Raw genomic sequence first — 20,178 nt, 5'->3', positions numbered from 1 at the left:
CTTTTTTTCTCTCTCACTACTCAGTAGCTTCTACATTTGGGAAGTATCTTACCTGCTATTGAAATCGATGCGGAGAGAAGTGATTGAATGGGGACAGAAATATCTCTGTATTTCTACTCTGTCACCTATGGGAGGCAGTGGACTGACTTCTGGTCTGTGTTTGCATTGTCTCTCGGCATTTTAAACCATAGGCAGCTTGGAGAAGGGTACACTGGGCCATACTTTGGAGCATGTTGATGCCAAGCGGCCAAAGTGAGCAGCAACAAGTGGGGATTTCCTTAGGGGGCTCCAGGGCTGACAGGGGGAGCAGCCAGGCCTATACATGGTGGCTGCCCCAGAGCCATGCACTCCCCGGAGTCCAGCCTCAGAGCCTGAGTTAGAGGTGAGCACAGGGCTCCCGCTTGTCCCAGAGGAGGCGTCTGCTGGAGCGAGTCTCCCCGCCTCTCACTAGTCAGTTGAGCATTCTGTCTCTGGGTTAGTAGCTCTCAGACTTTTAAGCACAGGGAATCACCTGGGGCTCTTGGAAGTGCAGATGTGGATTCCACAGGTGTACACTGAGGCCCGAGGTTCCACTGAGGCCAGCGGTGCATGGCCAACACTCTGAGTAGCAAGCATTTACCTGACACCACCTGGTCTGTGAAAGCTGTTCCTTCCAGACCCAGCTGCTAAGATTCCTGCTTTTATAAAGCAAAGTTTGTAAACTTTCTGTATATCAGAAGCACGCGGAACACTTAATGATTGCTGGCACCTGAAAGTGAAAGTGTTAGCCGCTCAGTCGTGTCCGGCTCTTTGCGACCCCTGGGCTGTAGCCCACCAGGTTCCTCTGGCCATGGGATTTCCCCGGCAAGAATACAGGAGTGGGTGGCCATTTCCTTCTCCAGGGGATCTTCCCGACCATGGGTTGAACCCAGGTCTTCATATTGCAGGCAGATTCTTTACTGTCTGAGCCACCAGGGAAGCTTCTGATTCAGTAAGTTTGGGGAAGGCCTGGAAATCTGCATTTCTAACAAGTTCCCAGGTGTCGCTGATGCTACTGGTTGCGGGAACCACTGCCCAACCAGTTTGGAGAAGTCTCCAAATTGCTAATGAGCCATTATTGTTTCTGCTTGCCAGCATTAAATATCTAAAGGGCAGTCTTGTTATTCTTACATGCTTCAATCATTTTCACAGATTGCTTTTTTCCCTGAGAGATATCTCCTTTTATGCCCCATCCTGATAAGCTACTGGGATGCTCAGATCACTCTGAAGCACATTTATTTTGGATTCAGCTTTACTGATAAGTTATTATTTGAATCAGGACATATTTCCTTTCATTACCCTGATAACCATCTTTTCCAAACTCAGCACTCAAAACAACGTGTGCTGCTGCTAGCCAGCGATGAACCTGCTCTGGTTTGAGTCTCCTGGGACTCACGGTAGCTTCGCTCTTTTCTTTAGAAGAGTTGCTCCCTTCCCCATTCTGTACTCTAGGATGGCTTTGTGTTGTTGTAGTTCAGTCAACCAGTTATTTGAATATGTGACATTCCTCAAAAACCTTTCTGTCCTGGTTGCTCAGAGTTTGATGGGAATTTTCCTTTTCTCCTGTGACCACCCAGACAGAGCTGTGTGGGCCATGCTGGTGAAGGTGGTGTGTGCTCCACTCTGCCTGGGTCACTGCCCCCTCTCCCCCTGGCCCTAGGCTCCTAGTCATATTAACACTGTCCCCCACCCCCTGCCCTATGCCCCATAGGCCTCAGCTTGGATAAGAACAGCTTGTATATGGTATTAATATAAGTATTCACGGAAGAAGGTGGATTTTTAACAGGAGGTTTAGTTTTTGGACTTATAGAAGTTAGCAAAATATTTGCCTTAGACATGCTGTTTGCTCAGAGAATTGATGGCTCTTGTGTCATACTCTGCTGATCTTCATCTAAAGTATTCCCTTTCTTAACCCAGTTCTTGATGGGCTGGAACAAGGTTGACTGGATTGCTCTTTAAAGGAAAGAATTCTGTGACCTCTTTGCTTTGGGGCTTTTATGACAAAAGCATGCATTAAACCAGATCTCCCATTGATTTCCAGCCTTTCCATAGAAGGAGGTGTTCCCTGAATCTCTCCTCCTGGCACTCTGTCCACAAACGAGAGCAGTTGTTTAACATGTTGAGTTGCCAAGAATTTCTGGCCGAAGTCATAGCCACGCTGGGGTTTACTGTGACCTGTGCCCACAAATGTCCCAGCCAGGCCTCCCTTTCCTCTCCTGGTGAATCCGTGATCAGTGCTGCATGATCCACAGTGGCCGCCCCAGACCATGTCCGCTTCTCACACACACCCCTCCTACCCTGGTCTTCTTATTAGATTGCAGCATTACCTGTTTTACAGGCAAAACCGAGGCCATTCTAGTAGGAATGCTCATATTTTCTTTGTTGCTTGAAATGTTTGGATTATTATGCACCATTGTGCATGCATGCTAAGTCGCTTTAGTCGTGTCTGATTCTTTGTGACCCCATGGACTGTAGCCCACCAGGCTCCTCTGTCCATGGGATTCTCCAGGCAAGAATACTGGAGTTGGCTGCCATGCCCTGCTCTAGGGGATCTTCCCGACCCAGGGATCCAGCCCGCATCTCTGTGGCTCTTGCATTGATAGGCGATTATGCACCTTTACGTCCTTTCTTATTTCTGAAGAAATACCCTCCTCCTTGGGGCTTCCCTGGTGGCTCAGAGGATAAAGCGTCTGCCTGCAGTGCAGGAGACCCGGGTTCGATCCCCGGGTTGGGAAGATCCCCTGGAGAAGGAAATGGCAACCCACTCCAGTATTCTTGCCTAGAGAATCCCGTGGACAGAGGAGCCTGGAGGGCTACAGTCCACAGGGTCGCAAAGACTCAGACACGACTTCACTTTCACTTTCACCCTCCTTCTTGCCAAGCCTCAGCCTTCCATCTGTTGTCTTTATTACGGTGTCAGTGGCTCCCTTTCTGTTTTTTCTTATCATAAAAGTGCCCTTTTCAGGACACACTGTCCTTTCAAGCCTTGATCTCACCTTCATCACTGCATTTATTGAAAGGTCAGACTATTTATATGCAACTCGCTCGCTTTCCTTCACAGCTGATGTGCAGTAGAGCTTTTCCTTGCATTTTGTGCACCAAGACCTCTTGGAAGGCATTTAAAAAGGCCATCGTAGGCCATGGGCCAGTCAGCATCTGTTGACCCAGAGGCTCCAGTATATGCCTAATGAAGGTTCCAGAAATAAATGAGTGGAAGGGATGAAAGAGAAGCCATTTTTAAAGACAAAATTGCTTCCTTTTTCATAATTAAAGGACGATATGTGTTCAGAGATTTCAAGTGTAGTTGGAGTTCCAAGCAGGATAAAGTTTACCTAGGCTGCTTACAGTGAGCTGTCAGAGCACGTTGCTTACCAACGATAAATGGAAAAACTTAAAACTCCTAACCTACATCTCCATTAGCCACAGCAATAGAGAGACGGTGGAGCTGTATGGCCCGATCACCCCACCTTAAACTCCTAACCTACATCTCCATCAGCCACAGCAATAGAGAGACGCGGAGCTGTATGGCCCGGTAGCCCGCCTCGCACCCCAGCCTCCTTCCAGCAGCCTGCGTCCCTTGCCACACTTTCTGTTTCCTCTCACTGATCCTGAAAACCTCCAGCTGTTCCTCATCACCTTCTGTTTTTCTGTGCTGTTTACTTGCTCCTTTTTAAAATTCTGCCTTCCTAAATGTTGTTTCTGTGCTCAGCTGCTTCAGTTGTGCCCAACTCTTTGTGGCCCCATGGACTATAGCCCACCAGGCTCCTCTGTCCATGGGATTCTCCAGGCAAGAGTACTGGAGTGGATTGCCATGCCCTCCTCCAGGGGAATCTTCCTGACCTGGGGACCGAACCCAAGTCACCTGTGTCTCCTGTATGCAGCTTCTTTACCTCGGAGCCACTGGGGAAGCCCTGAAATGTTAACCTTCCCCAAAGCTATTGTCTTTGTTATAGGCTCCCCTATCTTCTGAGCTCTTGGCTTCACCAGTCATTTTGTTGCTGCTGTTCTTTGCTCACAAGCACGTTTCCAGCCTGAGACTTTCCCCCTCATTTAAGTCCCAAATTTCCAGGTATTTGTTGGGATGATATGGTAGCATAATGGTTCTCAAAGGGTGGTCTGGAGACTCTCACAGGTCTCTGAGACCCTTCCAGGGGTCCCACAGGGTCAAAATGGTCTTAAAGGTGATGCTCCAGTTTGATTCATTCTCACTCTCTTATGAGCATGCAGTGGAGCCTTCCAGAGGCCGCAGGGTATATGATGATGGTGTACCCTCGCTCCTGATGGAACACATGCTGTGTGCTCTTGTGTTGTAAAAATTCCTCACTTTTTATCTCTAATATGGTAAATATAAAGAACTTCCCAGGTAATCCACCTGCCAACATAGGAGATGCAGATGCGCGTTTGATCCTTGGGTTGGGAAGATCCCCTGCAGGAGGAAATGGCAACCCTCTCCAGTATTCTTGGCTGGAAAGTTTCATGGACAGAGGAGCCTGGTGGACTGCACTTCATGGGGTTGCAAAGGGTTGGACACAACTGAGTGAATACACACATACACGGTAAATATAAATAGATTAACTCACATAAACAGAAGGTCTCTGGGACTCTCAGTAATTTGTAAGTGTATAAAGGAACACAGGGGCCAAAGTGTTCGAGAGCCCACTGCGCACGGGACATGCAGTAACTTCACTTGGGTCTCTCCATCCTGACGCTCCTGCAAACTGCCGAATTCTGCAGATTCTGTCAGTGACACCACCTTTCCTCCAGACTCCAAGCAGGAAACGCTTCCTTTCCCCTTACAAGCCTTTAGAAGAGTAGTTCCTAAAACACCTGAAAAGATACGTACTGGTCAGGCCCAGGGAACCTTCGGTTGCGATAGAGGGATGAGCAGTGTGGGCTGCTGACTGCAGAGGAGTGGGCGGCGGGTCAGGACGTGGCACTCGGAGCTCAGTGCTCTGCTGACTGCCCGATAGGGACGGCGTGTCCGGGGCCCTGACGCTTTGCCATGGCGACGCACTGCTGGACTGATGGCAGCCAGAGTGGTGTCGCAGGGCGCGCTGTTGTTCTGTAGTTTTTATCAGTGTTATATTATTGTGTCAAGTTTTTAAAAAGAGAGAAACTCTGAGAATAGGTAGAGCAAGGACATTTGTCCAGATTGATGGAAACTGTCTCCAGGTCACTAGGCTCAGAAGTCTAGAGCCAGGTCCTGAGAGCCCAGGCCATGCCGGGGAGGAGCGCAGTCCTGTCAGCTCTTCAGCTCGGTAGCCGGGACTGCTGAGCCCAGAGATGAGGCTGCCTTGTGGTCTTGTTCTCCGGTAGTCCCATGGCTTGTTTAGTAAATGGTGGGTCACTGCTTGAGGGCATAGTAATGACATTTTCTAGTGGTGGTACAGCCTCGCTCCTTTTCCTGTGTTTCCTAACAGTGCTTCTGACACAGCGCTCACAGGACCCAGTGAGTGCTCTGTGAAAAGCTGGTGTGTCTCACCCACCGTATGCAGGGAAGATGGGCGGCTCCTCCTACTGGAGACTGTGGTGCATGGCAGCACGTTAAAGCTCAGAGGAGTTCTGTAATAAGATAATTTGTTACACTCTGTTCGACCTACTATTTGATCATAAAAATATTTCAAACACCTAATACCACTCATTGCACAGAATAAAATCATTATTCCCAGGACAGGGTTTGGGAAACATGGAATCAGTTCCATACTGTTAACACTGATGATTGTATAGATATATTTTTGCCAAGGTAAACATTTAAGAATGACCATGACCAGTCATTTAAACATGAGTCTGTCCCTGGTGGCATCTCCCAAGCTTCACATTTAAATTTCCTTTATGTCAACAATGCCAGATCTCAGTCTTCTGCCCTCGGCGTGCTTTTCCGGGCCTGTTGTTCTTCCATCACCTGAATGCACCGCCAGCAGCTCAGCGTGTTGGACTCCACCTCCTTGTCTTACCCAGCCTGTGTCCCCCTCTTCCCTGGGCTTATCCTGTCCTGGCCTCCCATCACCTCACTGTGCAGACGCTGAAGCCTCTTCTCTGCACCCTTCTTCTCCACTGGCATTCATGTCCAGCTGGTCAGACCATGTCAAGACTGCCCACATGTCCACTCCCTTCTCTCTGCGCCTGCCAACCTGCGGGGCTTCCCTCCATGCCCGTCCCTCTCTAGTTTCCTTCAAGACTGGGGGGAAGTCCCCACAGCTGAGTCTGATCAGCCCTTGTTCACACGTGTCCATCAGGCTCAAATGCAAAGTTCAGTTCAGGCTCATGTTCAAGTCTTCCCACAGTTCATCTTACTCTGTTTTTCTAACATTATCCCCAGTGATTCCCTTCATAAATTTAGGGAGTTGGTTTTCATAGTAATACAACATCTTGATATTCTTTCTATGCAACTTCTGTGCACTTTTGATCCTCCTGTCCTCTTTGCTTGGAGGAATCCCCTTCATTTCCTTCTCTTCCTCCACATCTCCTCAGCACAACTATCCATCCTTCTAAGCCCATTCAGAGGCCACCAGCCTTATAAAGTTTTCCGTGGTCCTCTCACAGGCTATTATATGTCCCTCCTCTGGGGTGTCACAGCACCTCCTGTATAACTTTCTTCAACTATGAAAAAGTGTTACGTTCAGTCATGTCCGACTCTCGGTGACCTCATGGACTGTAGCCCACCAAGCTCCTCTGTCTATGGAATTCTTCAGGTAAGAATACTGGAGTGGGTTGCCATTCCCTTCTCCAGGGGATCTTTCTGACCCAGGGATCGAACCCTAATCTCCTGCAGTGCAGGCAGATTACCGTCTGAGCCACCAGGGAAGCCCTATAACTTTCTTAAAACACCTACCTAGATCTATCTTAAATTCCAGTTATTTGTGTGTCTACCTTATCCTTGGCTGCAGCTCAGTGAAGTCAACCTCTGTCATCTATATATTTGTGTCTCCTTCAGAGCCTAACCTGGGGATCTTACTAACAGGAACGGAAAAGAAAATGCTGAAAAAATATAAGTGGTTTTAAAATGTTATTTTTATGTGTATAAAATGTCCATCATAATTAGTGGCAATGCATACAGTATCCTTCTTTTCTTTAACAGCAGCTCTTCTAAAGTGAATAGCAATTATGGGAATTCAAATTAGTAGGTGGTCATAGAACTATTTTAATTGAGTTATAAATATACCTTCATTCTTAATTTGAACAAGGGTGTGTGGTTTCCAGATTCCCTTCACACAGATTAAGGAAACCTTGGCCCTTGACCCAGGAGGCCTCGAGCCCCTGAGCCTTTTCCTCAGCTGCTCAGGCAGCTCCACAGTAGCACATGATCATCCCCTCATACATACTCATGTACTCATTGCCAGACACGTTCCGGAGCTGGAACAATGGCTAATATTTGTATTTCAAATAACTTCCTTGTGTGCACAGTAGGTAAGGAGAGAGGAGTCAGTGTCGCGTTAAATAGGTAGAGCCACCTGAAACCCGTTCATCCCAAGATAAACATCAGTGCGAGTAGCCTGAGAGCATTGGCTGTTAGTGGAGCTCCAAACCAGTTCCTTTCACAACTCCCAGCACCCTCTCTCTTACCACTTTTCAGAAGTTTTATGCAGTGCCTTCTTATTGGAAATTGGTGCATGAGTGCTAAGTCGCTTCAGTTGTGTCTGACTCTTTGAGATCCTGTGGATTGTAGCCCCCCAAGCTCCTCTGTCCATGGGATTCTCCAGGCAAGAATACTGGAGTGGGTTGCCATGCCCTCCTCCAGGGGATCCTCCTGATCCAGAGATAGAAGCTGAGTCTCTTATGTCTCCTGTATTGACAGGCGGGTTCTTTACCACTGAGCCACATGGGAAGCCCTGAAAGATCTGTATCAGATCTATATTTTGCAATGATTATCCTTACATTTGTTCAGGGTATGAGTTTAATAAGATCATTAGCCACATCATCTGAAGGAGAAGCCCTGTTTTCTACTCTGCTACAGCAATGCTGCTCAGATTTTATCAGGCATGTGAGTTACCTGAGGATCTTGTTGATACTAAGAGTGTCATTCAGTATGTCTGGGGTGAGTAGGAGATTTTGCATTTCTAATCAGCTCCAGACGCTGCTGTTGCTGCTGGTTCATGGACCACACCAGGCAGGGGCCGAGAGGAAAGTCCTGGGATTCAGGGATGCTGGATTTTTATCCAGACTCTGTCGTTTAGGCAAAATGGTTTACCTATCTGGGTTTTAGTGTTCCTATTCTGTAATATGAGGAGGTAAAGGGAGAGATATCTAACAGCTCTTTGCAGCTCTGACATTTTATGATGACATGGGAGGAAGTAAATAGAGTGAGGACGCGGGGTGCAGTTACTTACTTCCTGTTCTACTCAACCTGCACTCTTACTTCCAGTTCAGCTCAACCCAACTTTCATATCTATTAATGTGTGCCCATGTGCTATGTCACTTCAGTCGTGTCTGACTCTCTGTGACCCCATGGACTGTGCCCGCCAGGCTTCTCTGTCCATGGGATTCTGCAGGCAAGAATACTGGAGTGGGTTGCTATGCCCTCCTTCAGAGGACCTTCCTGAGTCAGGGATCAAACCCATGTCTGCTGCGGCTCCTGCAGGCAGAATTGCGGGCAGATTCTTTGCTGCTGAGCCACCAGGGAAGCCCATATCTATTAAGTTTATCTTAAATATAGTATGAATGACAAGCATTAAAGTTTTCCATATTTATATTCAAATGTGGACCTTCAGAAATAGTTACAAACTCATGACTTAATAAATCAATTGCATGTAAAATACATCCCTCCCCCTCCATTCTCATCTTTCATGTCTGTTCCATTGTTTTATTTTATTAGGAAATACTTCATAGCTTGGGTGGAATTGAAAACCTAGCTCAGGTAAGATCTCTTTTGTGGTGGCTGGTCTTGCCTTTCCATTTTGTGCTGTGCCTCTGGGCAGAGATCCACAGTGTGTGACAGAGAGGTCTCTTGCAACATAGCTGCCTGCCAAGGAGAAGAGCCTAGGGTCGTGAGTATACAAGATACACACAGAGCAGGGAGGGACTTGGGCTGTTTTCTCCTGGCTGATTTGGCTCACTTTACCCCACCTGTGAAATGAGAGTTTTATAAAGGATCACCTGTCTTTTGAGTGAAGAAAATAAATAGGTGTTGGCTGGCAGGCCCTGGGCCTCAGCAGTGCACACACCAAGCTGGCAGGAGAAAATATTGGCTGTGAGGATGTTCATAACTTTTTCACACAGTAAAGAATTACTGTGCTCACTAAAATATTGGAAATAAATGACACTGTGAGGAATGATCTTCATATATTTTTTCTGCTTTGCTAACTACTGAGGGAAGGTAAGGAGCTGAATAAATATGCTGAGCCAGCCCAATGTTTGGGCTTATTAATACAATCAAACAAAATTTCTAGGTATAGAAATAGTTGAAACAGCCCATCCTCCTGAAATCTATAGCATGTATGCAAAGAATAATTCTCATCATAACCCATGGCCCTGCAAATTTATTCTAAATTATCAATGGATGATTAATTTTAATGGCAATTAATAGTAAACCTATTTTATTATTTTTATTCTTGGGAAATAGATAATATCTAGTTTTTATCTTGAAGAAATTTTTTAAATTGGCTAGAGGTTTAGCTCATTTAATGAAATAATCCTTTTTAAGATTATATTGTAAAGGATCTTTCTATCCATTTTACTTCCATTAAAATGTCAGAAATGTATGTATTTCTCTGAACCTATTTCTTATTACTCTCAGCTTTTATAATTTTACAATTACAAACAGAGACGGATTTTCAGACTATCCCATAGATTTCATTCTAATTATTGCTATCTACTTGTATGCTGGTTAGATGTAATTTAGGATATTATAAAACATAAGGTCAATAAAATATATGCTGCTGCTGCTGCTAAGCCACTTCAGTCGTGTCCGACTCTGTGTGACCCCATAGACGGCAGCCCACCAGGCTTCCCTGCCCCTGGGATTCTCCAGGGATTATGCAGTGTGTTATAAAAATTCTAATGAAAAGATACATTGAAGAATTAAAATTCTAGGTACTGTATATTATGTATCATGTATCTTACTTGTATCTTATATTTGGAGGCTAAATTGCAACACAGATTTATTGAGTTATGAGTCATCTTGGGACTTTTGAGAGTTTAAGCAGTCTTTCCAGGTCCCGCCCTCCACTTCTGGCACCCCAGGGAAGCGGAAAGCCCAGAACCCATCCTCTTCTGCACTTGCCTGAAGCCGGCGCAGGGGCACCGAGCGTTGTTTGGTGACCCTGTCGCGCCATCTACAGCTCATTTTCAGAAGTACACAACCTTACCACTCCTGTTGTGTGCTCTCGGAGTCCTCTCCTCAGCTCACCTGTTGTCTGGTCCCCTCGCAGTACATGGAGATCGTGGCGCATGGGTACCTCGGCTACGGGGAGGCGCAGCACAGCGTGGACAAGCTGGTGAACATGACGTGTGAGCGCGGCCCCGGGAGGCAGCGGCAGGGAAGAGGGGACGCTCTGAATACTTAGGAGGGTCCCCACACAGCTATGGGTTTGAGAGCCCATGCCAACTGTTATGCTCAGTGGCAAAATGTACCCAGAGGGGAGATTTTAGATCAGGATTCTTATCTTGAAAAGCCCAATTTCATGTTTAAAAAGACTTTCATTGAGCACAAGCTTAGGTTTATTTAGCGTAAGAGAGACTTCTATAAAAGCAAGTGAAGTGAAAGTCGCTCAGTCTTGTCCAACTCTTTGCGACCCCATTGACTATAGAGTCCATGGAATTCTCCAGGCCAAAATACTGGAGTGGGTAGCCTTTCCTTTCTCCAGGGGATCTTCCCAACCCAGGGATCCAACTCAGGTCTCCGGCATTGCAGGCAGACCAGTTGAGCCACAGGGGAAGCCTATGAAAGCAACTTTTGGTAAAAATATGTTTTGCATGCATGCTAAGTTGCTTCAGTTGTGCCCAACTCTTTGTGGCCCTGTGGACTGTAGCCTGCCAGGCCCCCCTGTCCACGGGATTCTCCAGGCAAGAATACTGGAGTGGGTTGCAGTGGCCTTCTCCAGGGGATCTTCCCAACCCAGGGATCAAACCCCTGTTTCTTAGGTCTCCTGCATTGGCAGGTGTTTTTTTTTTTTTTTTTTTTTTTTTTAACAGCTAGTGCTACCTGGGAAGCTTAAGCACTCCTCCGCTGTAAGCTTCAAATCCCTCATTGAAATATCTCATTTCTTTTTAGATATTTTTCAAAAACTTGCTGCTGTCAGAGACCAAAGAGAATGGGTCACCACAAGCGGAGCTCACAAGGTGAGTGGTCCCAGAGGAGTTCCTGCTTCAGTGTTATGGGGTGATGATTCGTGTGCGGGGTCCAGAGCACTTGTAGTCAAGCCACCCCACCCGTAATTATAATTTGAAAACTTGCTGACCTAGCTTAGAACTGCCAATCTCTGCTAACCCACCTAAAGAATAAATTTAGAAACAGCAAATAGAGGTTTTCTGAAACTTTTTTTTAATGCTGTTTAATTCTTTATTGCTTAATCAACTAATTTGATTGCCTAATTTAAATGTTGTTATACATAAACTGACTCCAGGTGTGTGGTTACAAATAAATGAATATTAGTTTGGCACAGAAGTCATGTTAGTTTGAACCATAGGAAATTACCATGGTCTGTAGGTCAGTTTCATGTGGTTTAATCTCATAATAAGATAGTTTAGTACCTGTGAGTCAAATACATATTTCAAGATGAATGAATGCAGGCTTAATCAAAACACACTACATTTATATTTATAGCAAAGCCATTTAGATGGTAGCTGCCTAGAGCCAGGTTTCAATAGTTTGTGAGTTTCGGTGTCCCAGGAAGCCACTATTCAGCAAGTATTAGGGAAAAGTTGTCTAAAAGTGTTAGCACATGCTACTCATTTTATGGAGGTTGATTCTTAGTGATATAAAGGTTAGCGTTTTTTATTTCAAAAGCTATATATTTCACTAATATCAGAATTTGAAGAACATTTTTGAGTAACATTAAGTTAGTGTTAAGGGTGCCATGTGACAAAAATTGTGAAATGATACATCAGTGACTGGAGCCTGGGAAACATTGTGTCGGAAGACAGAAAGGAGGGACTACTCTGGTGGTCCGTGGTTAGGATTCTGAACTTTCACGGCAGGGGCTGCAGGTTCAATCCCTATTCAGGGAACTAAGATCCCATATACCATGCACCTTGGGGGGAAAAAAAAAGAAAGGAAAAAGTGAGAGGAAAAAAAGAGGATGGGATCTGAGAAACAAAGATAATGCTAGCGCCATGTAAAGTGCATGAGGTCACAAAGGGGAAAGTTCACATAGTGGAAACCCAAAATCAGCCTTGCAATTGTACAGGCTGCAGCTCTGGCCTGAAGTGTGTCTGAGTGTACACGCTGGGGGACTCTGAAAATGTAATAGGAACAGGAGTAATAGTAATAGGAATCCCGAGAAGGTGACTGTTGAGATACAGGGAGCTCGTCCAAAGAGTGGTGGACGCCTGCCGCAGAAACAACTGAGAATTGTGAATGTTTAACAAACCTTCTTTTTTGAGGGTAAGTATCTATGATCTTTAGAAGGAAACACACTGTTCAAGAAGCTTGTACTTTTACATAATTAAACTTTATTTTACTCTGTTTTTCAGACATTAGTGAATTTACTCAGTGCCCGAGATACGAATGTTCTGCTGGGTGCTCTTCTGGCTCTGGCTAGTTTAGCTGAAAGGTGAGCGCATTTTTAAAAGTTGTGCTGCTGTAGCAACTCAGATAGGAGAAATGCAAAATTTATTTTGTTACCTACTTAGTTAAGATTTGTGAATAAAAACATGAAATGCCATCAATATATTGAAGAGGAATGGGATGGAAATGCATCATTTTAGAATTTAAGTTGGAAGAGCAAAGCAGTTAAAAATTTTTTTCTGACCAGAAATATTGACATACTCTTTTCATTCAACCCTCAGTTATTTGTACTTTCAAATTGCACATTTCTTTGACAGTTGAATCTCCCTGACTGTCTTTCTTCATTCTGTCCTCTATGTTTAAGACTTTTAAATATTTTTGCACTTTAAAAAATTCTAGATAACCCTTTCAGAGATTATGACTATTTTAAATAAAAAACTTTAAGTATGTTTTTATGCCAGTCATTTGATCATGGTTTTTTTTTTTTCCAGCTTTATTGAGGAATAATTACACATGTAATTTTATGTATTTCAAGTGTATAATGTAAAGATTTGATACACATATACACTGTGGGCTGATTACCAAGACCAAGATAATTAACACCTCTTCACCTCTCTCTTTGGTTCTGTGATAAGAACATGTAAATTCTTCTCTCAGCAACTTTCACGTGCACGGCCCTGTGTTACTAACTGTAGTTGCCAAGTAGTTGGGTCTTTAGTGCACAGTCTTCTCATACCCGAAAGTGTGTGCACTTTAACCCACATCTCCCTGTTCCTGCTGCATCCGGCCCCTAGTAAACACCTGCTATTCTGTTCTCTGTTTCTATATAGTCAGTTTTGCTTATTTTCAATTTCACATGTAAGTGATGCCATATGGTAGTTGCCCTTCTCTGTTTGGCTTATTTCATTTAACAGAATGTCCTCTAGGTTCATCCACATTATCAACAATGACAGCATGTTTTTATGGCTGAATAATATTCAGTCATGCACCCAATTATATTCACTTATAACTATGTATAAATATTCAATTATCACATTTCTCTATTTCATCTGTCAAAGGACCTGTAGCTTGTTTGTGTTTCTTGGATATTGTGAGTAATGCTCCTCACTGCTTTTTAGTGAACACCCTATGAATCCCCCTCTCCAGTGGGGACTGTGTTAATCATCATACTGTTACTGAACAAATTTAAGTTTATGACGTATAATACTTACTGAATGTTGGCATTTAATGTAGCCCCGCTCTATAGAGCCATATTGCATTTTGCTTCTCCTCCTGGGATAATATGAGGACTAAGATATTAAACATGTGACATTTCTCATAGTTACTAATACTTTTCAATTTTTAGTCCAGAGTGTAGGGAGAAGATAAGTGAGCTCAACATTGTAGAAAATCTGCTGATGATTTTACATGAATATGACTTGCTTTCCAAAAGGTAGGATTGCTAATACAGGAAAATGGCTGTGTCTTATATTTGATGAAAATGATGGTTATTATTCTAATTATGCCATGTTACATTGCTAACTGAATATCACGAGTCAGCTTTGCATTTATTTTCTATTTAATATATATAAAGTAACAAATAGTAAAGAGGTATATCAGTTTATCTCTAGTCCTGTCTCACTTCTAGAACTGGTCATATATTAGAAATATATAAATACATGATTGCATCTTTAATACTTTTGTTTATTACATTTATTTACATCCTATCTCCTTAAGGAAAGAAACTCTAAGGTGGCTCTACTTTTAGTAATTTCAGATTGTGTATTGAATAAATGATTAGATTCCTAAAATCAATTTTGCTTTCAGTTCAGTTCAGTCGCTCAGTCCTGTCCGACTCTTTGCGACCCCATGAACTGCAGCATGCCAGGCCTCCCTGTCCATCACCAACTCCCGGAGTCCACCCAAACCCATGTTCATTGAGTCGATGATGCCATCCAACCATCTCATCCTCTGTCTTCCCCTTATCCTCCTGCCCTCAATCTTTCCCAGCATCAGGGTATTTTCCAATGAGTCAGCTCTTTGCATCAGGTGGCCAAATTATTGGAGTTTCAGCCTCAACACCTCAACATCAGTCCTTCCAAAGAACACCCAGGACTGATCTCCTTTAGGATGGACTGGTTGGATCTCCTTGCAGTCCAAGGGCCTCTCAAGAGTCTTTTCCAACACTACAGTTCAAAAGCATCAATTCTTCAGTGCTCAGCTTTCTTTATAGTCCAACTCTCACATCCATACATGACCACTGGAAAAACCATAGCCTTGACTAGACAGACCTTTGTTGACAAAGTAATATCTCTGCTTTTTACTATGCTGTCTAGGTTGGTCATAACTTTCCTTCCACGGAGTAAGCGTCTTTTAATTTCATGGCTGCAATCGCCATCTGCAGTGATTTTGGAGCCCAGAAAAATAAAGTCTGACACTGTTTCCACTGTTTCCCCATCTATCTGCCATGAAGTGATGGGACCGGATGCCATAATCTTAGTTTTCTGAATGTTGAGCTTTAACCCAACTTTTTCACTCTCCTCTTTCACTTTCATCAAGAGGCTCTTTAGTTCTCCACTTTCTGCCATAAGGGTGGTGTCATCTGCATATCTGAGGTTATTGATATTTCTCCCAGCAATCTTGATTCCAGCTCCTGCTTCATCCAGCCCAGCATTTCTCATGATGTACTCTGCATATAAGTTAAAATAAGCAGGGTGACAATATGCAGCCTTGACGTACTCCTTTTCCTATTTGGACCCAGCCTGTTGTTCCATGTCCAGTTCTAACTGTAGCTTCCTGACTACATATAGGTTTCTCAGGGGACAGATCAGGTGGTCTGGTATTCCCATCTCTTTCATAATTTTCCACAGTTTGTTGTGATCCACACAGTCAAAGGCTTTGGCATAGTCAATAAAGCAGAAATAGATGTTTTTGTGGAACTCTTGCTTTTTCAATGATCCATCGGATGTTGGCAATTTACTGTTTCCTTTGCCTTTTCTAAAACCAGCTTGAACATCTGGGAGTTCACAGTTCATGTATTGCTGAAGCCTGCCTTGGAGAATTTTGAGCATTACTTTACTAGCATGTGAGATGAGGGCAATTGTGCGGTAGTTTGAGCATTCTTTGGCATTGCCTTTCTTTGGGACTGGAATGAAAACTGACCTTTTCCAGTCCTGTGGCCACTGCTGAGTTTTCCATATTTGCTGGCATATTGAGTGCAGCACTTTCACAGCCTCACCTTTCAGGATTTGAAATAGCTCGACTGGAATTCCATCACCTCTACTAGCTTTGTTTGTAGTGATGCTTCCTAAGGCCCACTTGACTTCACATTCCAGGATGTCTGGCTCTAGGTGAGTGATCACACCATCGTGATGATCTGGGTCGTAAAGCTCTTTTTTTGTACAGGTCTTCTGTGTATTCTTGCCACCTCTGCTTAATATCTTCTGCTTCTGTTAGGTCCCTGCCATTTCTGTCCTTTATTGAGCCCATCTTTGCATGAAATGTTCCCTTGGTATCTCTAATTTTCTTGACGAGATCTCTAGTCTTTCCCATTCTATTGTTTTCCTCTATTTCTTTGCATTGGTCACTGAGGAAGGCTTTCTTTTCTCTCCTTGCTGTTCTTTACAACTCTGCATTCAAATGGGTATATCTTTCCTTTTCTCCTTTGCTTTTCGCTTCCTGTCTTTTCACAGCTATTTGTAAGGCCTCCTCAGACAGCCATTTTGCTTAAGGCAAGTAAAATACACCAAGATAGCTACTGACTTATTTCGTGACCAAAACAGAATCTAAAGTAAAATGAATCATTTTCACTTGAACTACATTTTGCCCTAAAAACTTACTCTATCCAGATATCTGTTAGGTTATCAAGTTGCAACCTGTGTCATTTGATACTTAGTTGAGTATCATTTGATACTGAGTTGAAAAAATCATAATATTCTAAGGAGACAAAATAGTTAATAGAAATCCCAGGCAATAAAGCACTGACATTTAACTCATAGTAAATCCCTTGAATTCTTCTTCTAAGCCAATTTAACCCTCTTTTACCAACTGCAGTGGTTGGTATAGATTTGGTTATCTGCCATTTACCTAATAGATCCTGCACAGGTATTGAAAAACTAAAAGTGAGTGAGACAGGGTTGCACAACGTAGGGGAGGGTCAGACACACGAGCCCTCAGTTCTACCCCAATGTTGTAGTTGGTGTGGTCGGTAAGGCACAGGACAGATACCCTGGGGGCAGGGCACCTCCAATTGGAGCAAGAGGTCATTCCAAGTTTCCTAAAAGAAGGGGCAATTGTCCGGGCAGTAAAAGGGACAAGTGAACAGAATATTCTCCCCCTGGAGGCGTGCAGTGATGTGAAGAGATGAGCGTGTGTGGGTGGGTGCAGCCGCAGCAGGGTGTGGAAGGGGTGCAGAAAAATAGTTCAGCAGATGGTGATGAGTTAGAAATAGAGTTCACTTTGGCCAGCCCTTTACAGGCCAGGCCCTGCTCTAAGCACTTCTCTGTGTTGACTTGCTTAATCTGAATGGTAACTTTCTTCCCATATTTTACAGATGAGACACCTTTAACTAGGTCATTGATGGGCTGTTTGTGCTAAATAGTGTGGCTTTTATCATGAACATCATGGAGACTCACAGATTTTAAGCATGATCGGATGGATTTCGTGGGAACCCTTCTTCTGATTTTAGTGTGAGGGGTGTGGGATTCAGCCACAAAATGCGATTCACTTAGAACAAGGAGGGAAGGTGTGGTGAAGTAAGTTTGAGAAGGTGAAGAACGCAGTGTACCAAAGCACATATTTCTGAATGTCAGAGCATGAAAGTTTGGGAGGGAGAGGAGCTATGGAAATTAGCTCAGGTAAAGGAATTGTGGGGGCTTCCCAGGTGGCACTAGCGGTAAAGAACCCGTCTGCGAATGCAGGAGACATAAGAGACGCAGGTTCGATCCCTGGGTCAGGAAGATCCCCTGGAGGAAGGCATGGCAACCCACTCCAGTATTCTTGCCCTCAGTATTCATGGAGAATCCCATGGACAGAGAAGCCTGGTGGGCTGCAATCCATAAGGTTGCAAAGCACTGGACACAACTGAAGGGACTTAGCACACACACAAAGAATTGTGAGTCCAGATAAGAATGGGAATGTTGGAGAGGTGGGTGGCTGAGGCGCTTGTATCGTGAGCATAGTTGAACATCACGAGGATGGAGGGACAGTGGGGATGGCTACTGCCAGACTCACAGAAGAATTAGCCCCAGTGCTTGCCTCGGAAACCGGGGCACTGGAGGTTCCCCACTGCAGGGACAGGTCTTGGAGGATTCCCAATCTTTGGCTTGGAAATTGAAAAGGCTGTGGAGATCAGGAACATGAGAGGAAGGGCTGATCTGCGGAGGAGGATAAGGACTTTGAGCCTAGAGATAGTTGGGTGAGTGCCTGTGGAGCACCTCAGTGGCTTGCTGGAAACTCCAGAGGTTGGGAGTGATGTTTGCATGAACTCTCCACGTAGGGCAGAGAGAGGGTCTGAGGCCTTAAGAATAAATGACACCATCCCGGGAGAGTGTTCGGAGTGTGAGCCTGGAGGATAGGATGGTTCTCTGAAATGTCTGTCATCATAATGTTTCAGAGATTAGTTGAACCTTATGTCTTATCCATCATTATCTTTTATTCTCCAGGTGTTCCCTGAGCGCTTTGCATTTAATTTCCCTGGATCATAGTGTTTTTTGCCATTATGTATTAATGTCTCATTTTTTAAAAAAAAGATTTATTTATTTGGCTGCATTAGGTCTTAGTTGTGGCATGCAGGCTTAGGTGCCCTGAGCGTGTGGGTCTTAGTTTCCTGACTAAGGACTGAACCCATGCCCTCTGCAATGGAGGGTGGATTCTTAACCACTGGACCATGAGGGAAGTCCCTAATGTCTCATTTTTATAATCACATGATAAGTTTCTGAAGACTAAGAGCTTTTATATTTCTTTGGTCTTGAGCACAGTGCAGTCCCCATTGTATGTACTTGATGCCTATTTGCTGGTTAGTAGGTTTTTAGCCAGACCAGTGGGGATACCATGAAGATGTGACTTAAAAAGTGGTTACAAAGGGGTAAATTTCTGCAGGAGAAATTTGGCCCCCTGCCTGTTTTTGTAAATAAAGGTTTATTGGCACACAGCTGTGCCTGTTGGTTTTTGTGTGTTGCCTGTGGCTGCTTTTTCCATGTCAGTGTGACTGGGTAGTTGTGACAGAGACTGTAAGGCCTCCAGAGCTACAAACACTTAGCTGTGGTCCAGCCTTTACAGAAACGTGTGCAGACCAGGATGTAGAGTGTGCTAGCGCCACAGTCTGTGCAAGTGAGCAGCTCAGTGTGAACCAAGCCAGGCCGGTCCCACTGAGCAACCCCCCACCCCCGACCCCCACCCCATCGCAGGCTGACAGCCGAGCTGCTGCGCCTGCTCTGTGCCGAGCGCCAGGTGAGAGAGCAGGTGAAGCTCTACGAGGGGGTCCCTGTCCTGCTCAGCCTGCTGCACTCAGACCACCTGAAGCTGCTATGGAGTGTCGTCTGGATTCTGGTGCAGATTTGCGAGGACCCAGAGACCAGCGTGGAAATCCGCATCTGGGGCGGCATCAAGCAACTTCTTCATATTTTGCGAGGGTGAGTCAGGGAGGCCTTTCACTTGTTCTACCCTGGTTGATGAAGGCTGGGGTCTCAGCCGCTTAAAGGCAGGGTGGGCATGTGCTCTGCTAGCTCCCCTCTGCTCTTTGGTCATTTTTCTTCTGCAGTCATTTTTACTTGTAGTAAACAGGCTCTTCGTCAATGTTGGGAGCATTTGTCTTTTTAGCTTCTTGGTTGGGGGGAGCCCTGACATGTTTATCTTTGCATCACCAGTCTCCAGGCTAGTGCCAGGGGTAAAGGAGGCCTTCACTCTGCAAATGTGGGCTGAATAGAAACCCAAGAAAACATTTGTCTGGCCACCCTTCTTGAATCAGTATATGCATATTGTAATCCCAACAAGTACACTAGTTACTACTGTTTTACTGAAATGTCTGTGTGTGCATATATGTCACTCATCTATAAAGAGAAGGCAAAGCCTGCATGACAGGAGCAGGTGTATAATCCTTAGCTGAAACAGGAGAAAATACTGTCCATCAAATGATTGCATGTTACTGACCCTGGTCCAGTTGCTCCTCTTGTCTCTCTAATCTCCACAGCAGTGCTCTGAGCTATGTGAACACCTTGCTGTCTCTCTTTTAAAGACAGAATTCAGTGATGTTCAGAGCCATGAATCTGGGGAAGGAATGGTTTGTTAAAAGAGTTGCAAACTGAAATTCTCTTATTGCAAAAATTATAACAGTAACAACAGATAGTAGGTAGATATTATGTGTATTAAGTACATTGAAGTATTGAATAACAACATCTATTGGTACCATTAGTGGGAGGATTCTATTACCTAAAATTATTATAAAGCATAATTCACCCCTCTAGATGCTGAATTAAAGGTGAAAAGGATTTTATATCTGCCTAGAAAAAGATCACACT

The 20,178-nt window shown here is 44.5% G+C and overlaps 1 protein-coding gene and 1 non-coding gene across 6 annotated transcripts in view; both read left to right on the top strand.

Moving 5' to 3' along the window:
* NEK10 (NIMA related kinase 10) overlaps window positions 1–20,178 on the top strand; it is a 263,826-nt gene that overhangs the window by 65,603 nt on the left and 178,045 nt on the right. For 4 of the 5 annotated variants that reach the window (XM_070777294.1, XM_070777296.1, XM_070777293.1 and 1 more), the window contains 6 exons: window positions 8,831–8,872; window positions 10,386–10,464; window positions 11,228–11,295; window positions 12,649–12,728; window positions 14,028–14,114; window positions 19,069–19,293. In XM_070777294.1, coding sequence (XP_070633395.1) covers window positions 8,831–8,872; window positions 10,386–10,464; window positions 11,228–11,295; window positions 12,649–12,728; window positions 14,028–14,114; window positions 19,069–19,293 — 581 coding nt within the window. Of the gene's footprint in view, window positions 1–6,564; window positions 6,711–8,830; window positions 8,873–10,385; window positions 10,465–11,227; window positions 11,296–12,648; window positions 12,729–14,027; window positions 14,115–19,068; window positions 19,294–20,178 lie in introns of those variants that run through there. The other variant, XM_070777297.1, reaches the window with a different exon arrangement.
* TRNAC-GCA (transfer RNA cysteine (anticodon GCA)) lies at window positions 2,682–2,753 on the top strand. The gene has a single exon. It is a non-coding gene; the product is annotated as a tRNA-Cys (tRNA).

Source organism: Bos indicus, chromosome 22 (genome assembly GCF_029378745.1).
Source record: "Bos indicus isolate NIAB-ARS_2022 breed Sahiwal x Tharparkar chromosome 22, NIAB-ARS_B.indTharparkar_mat_pri_1.0, whole genome shotgun sequence".
Classification (NCBI taxonomy): Eukaryota; Metazoa; Chordata; class Mammalia; order Artiodactyla; family Bovidae; genus Bos; species Bos indicus.
This window is presented reverse-complemented; position numbering and strand designations above follow the sequence as displayed.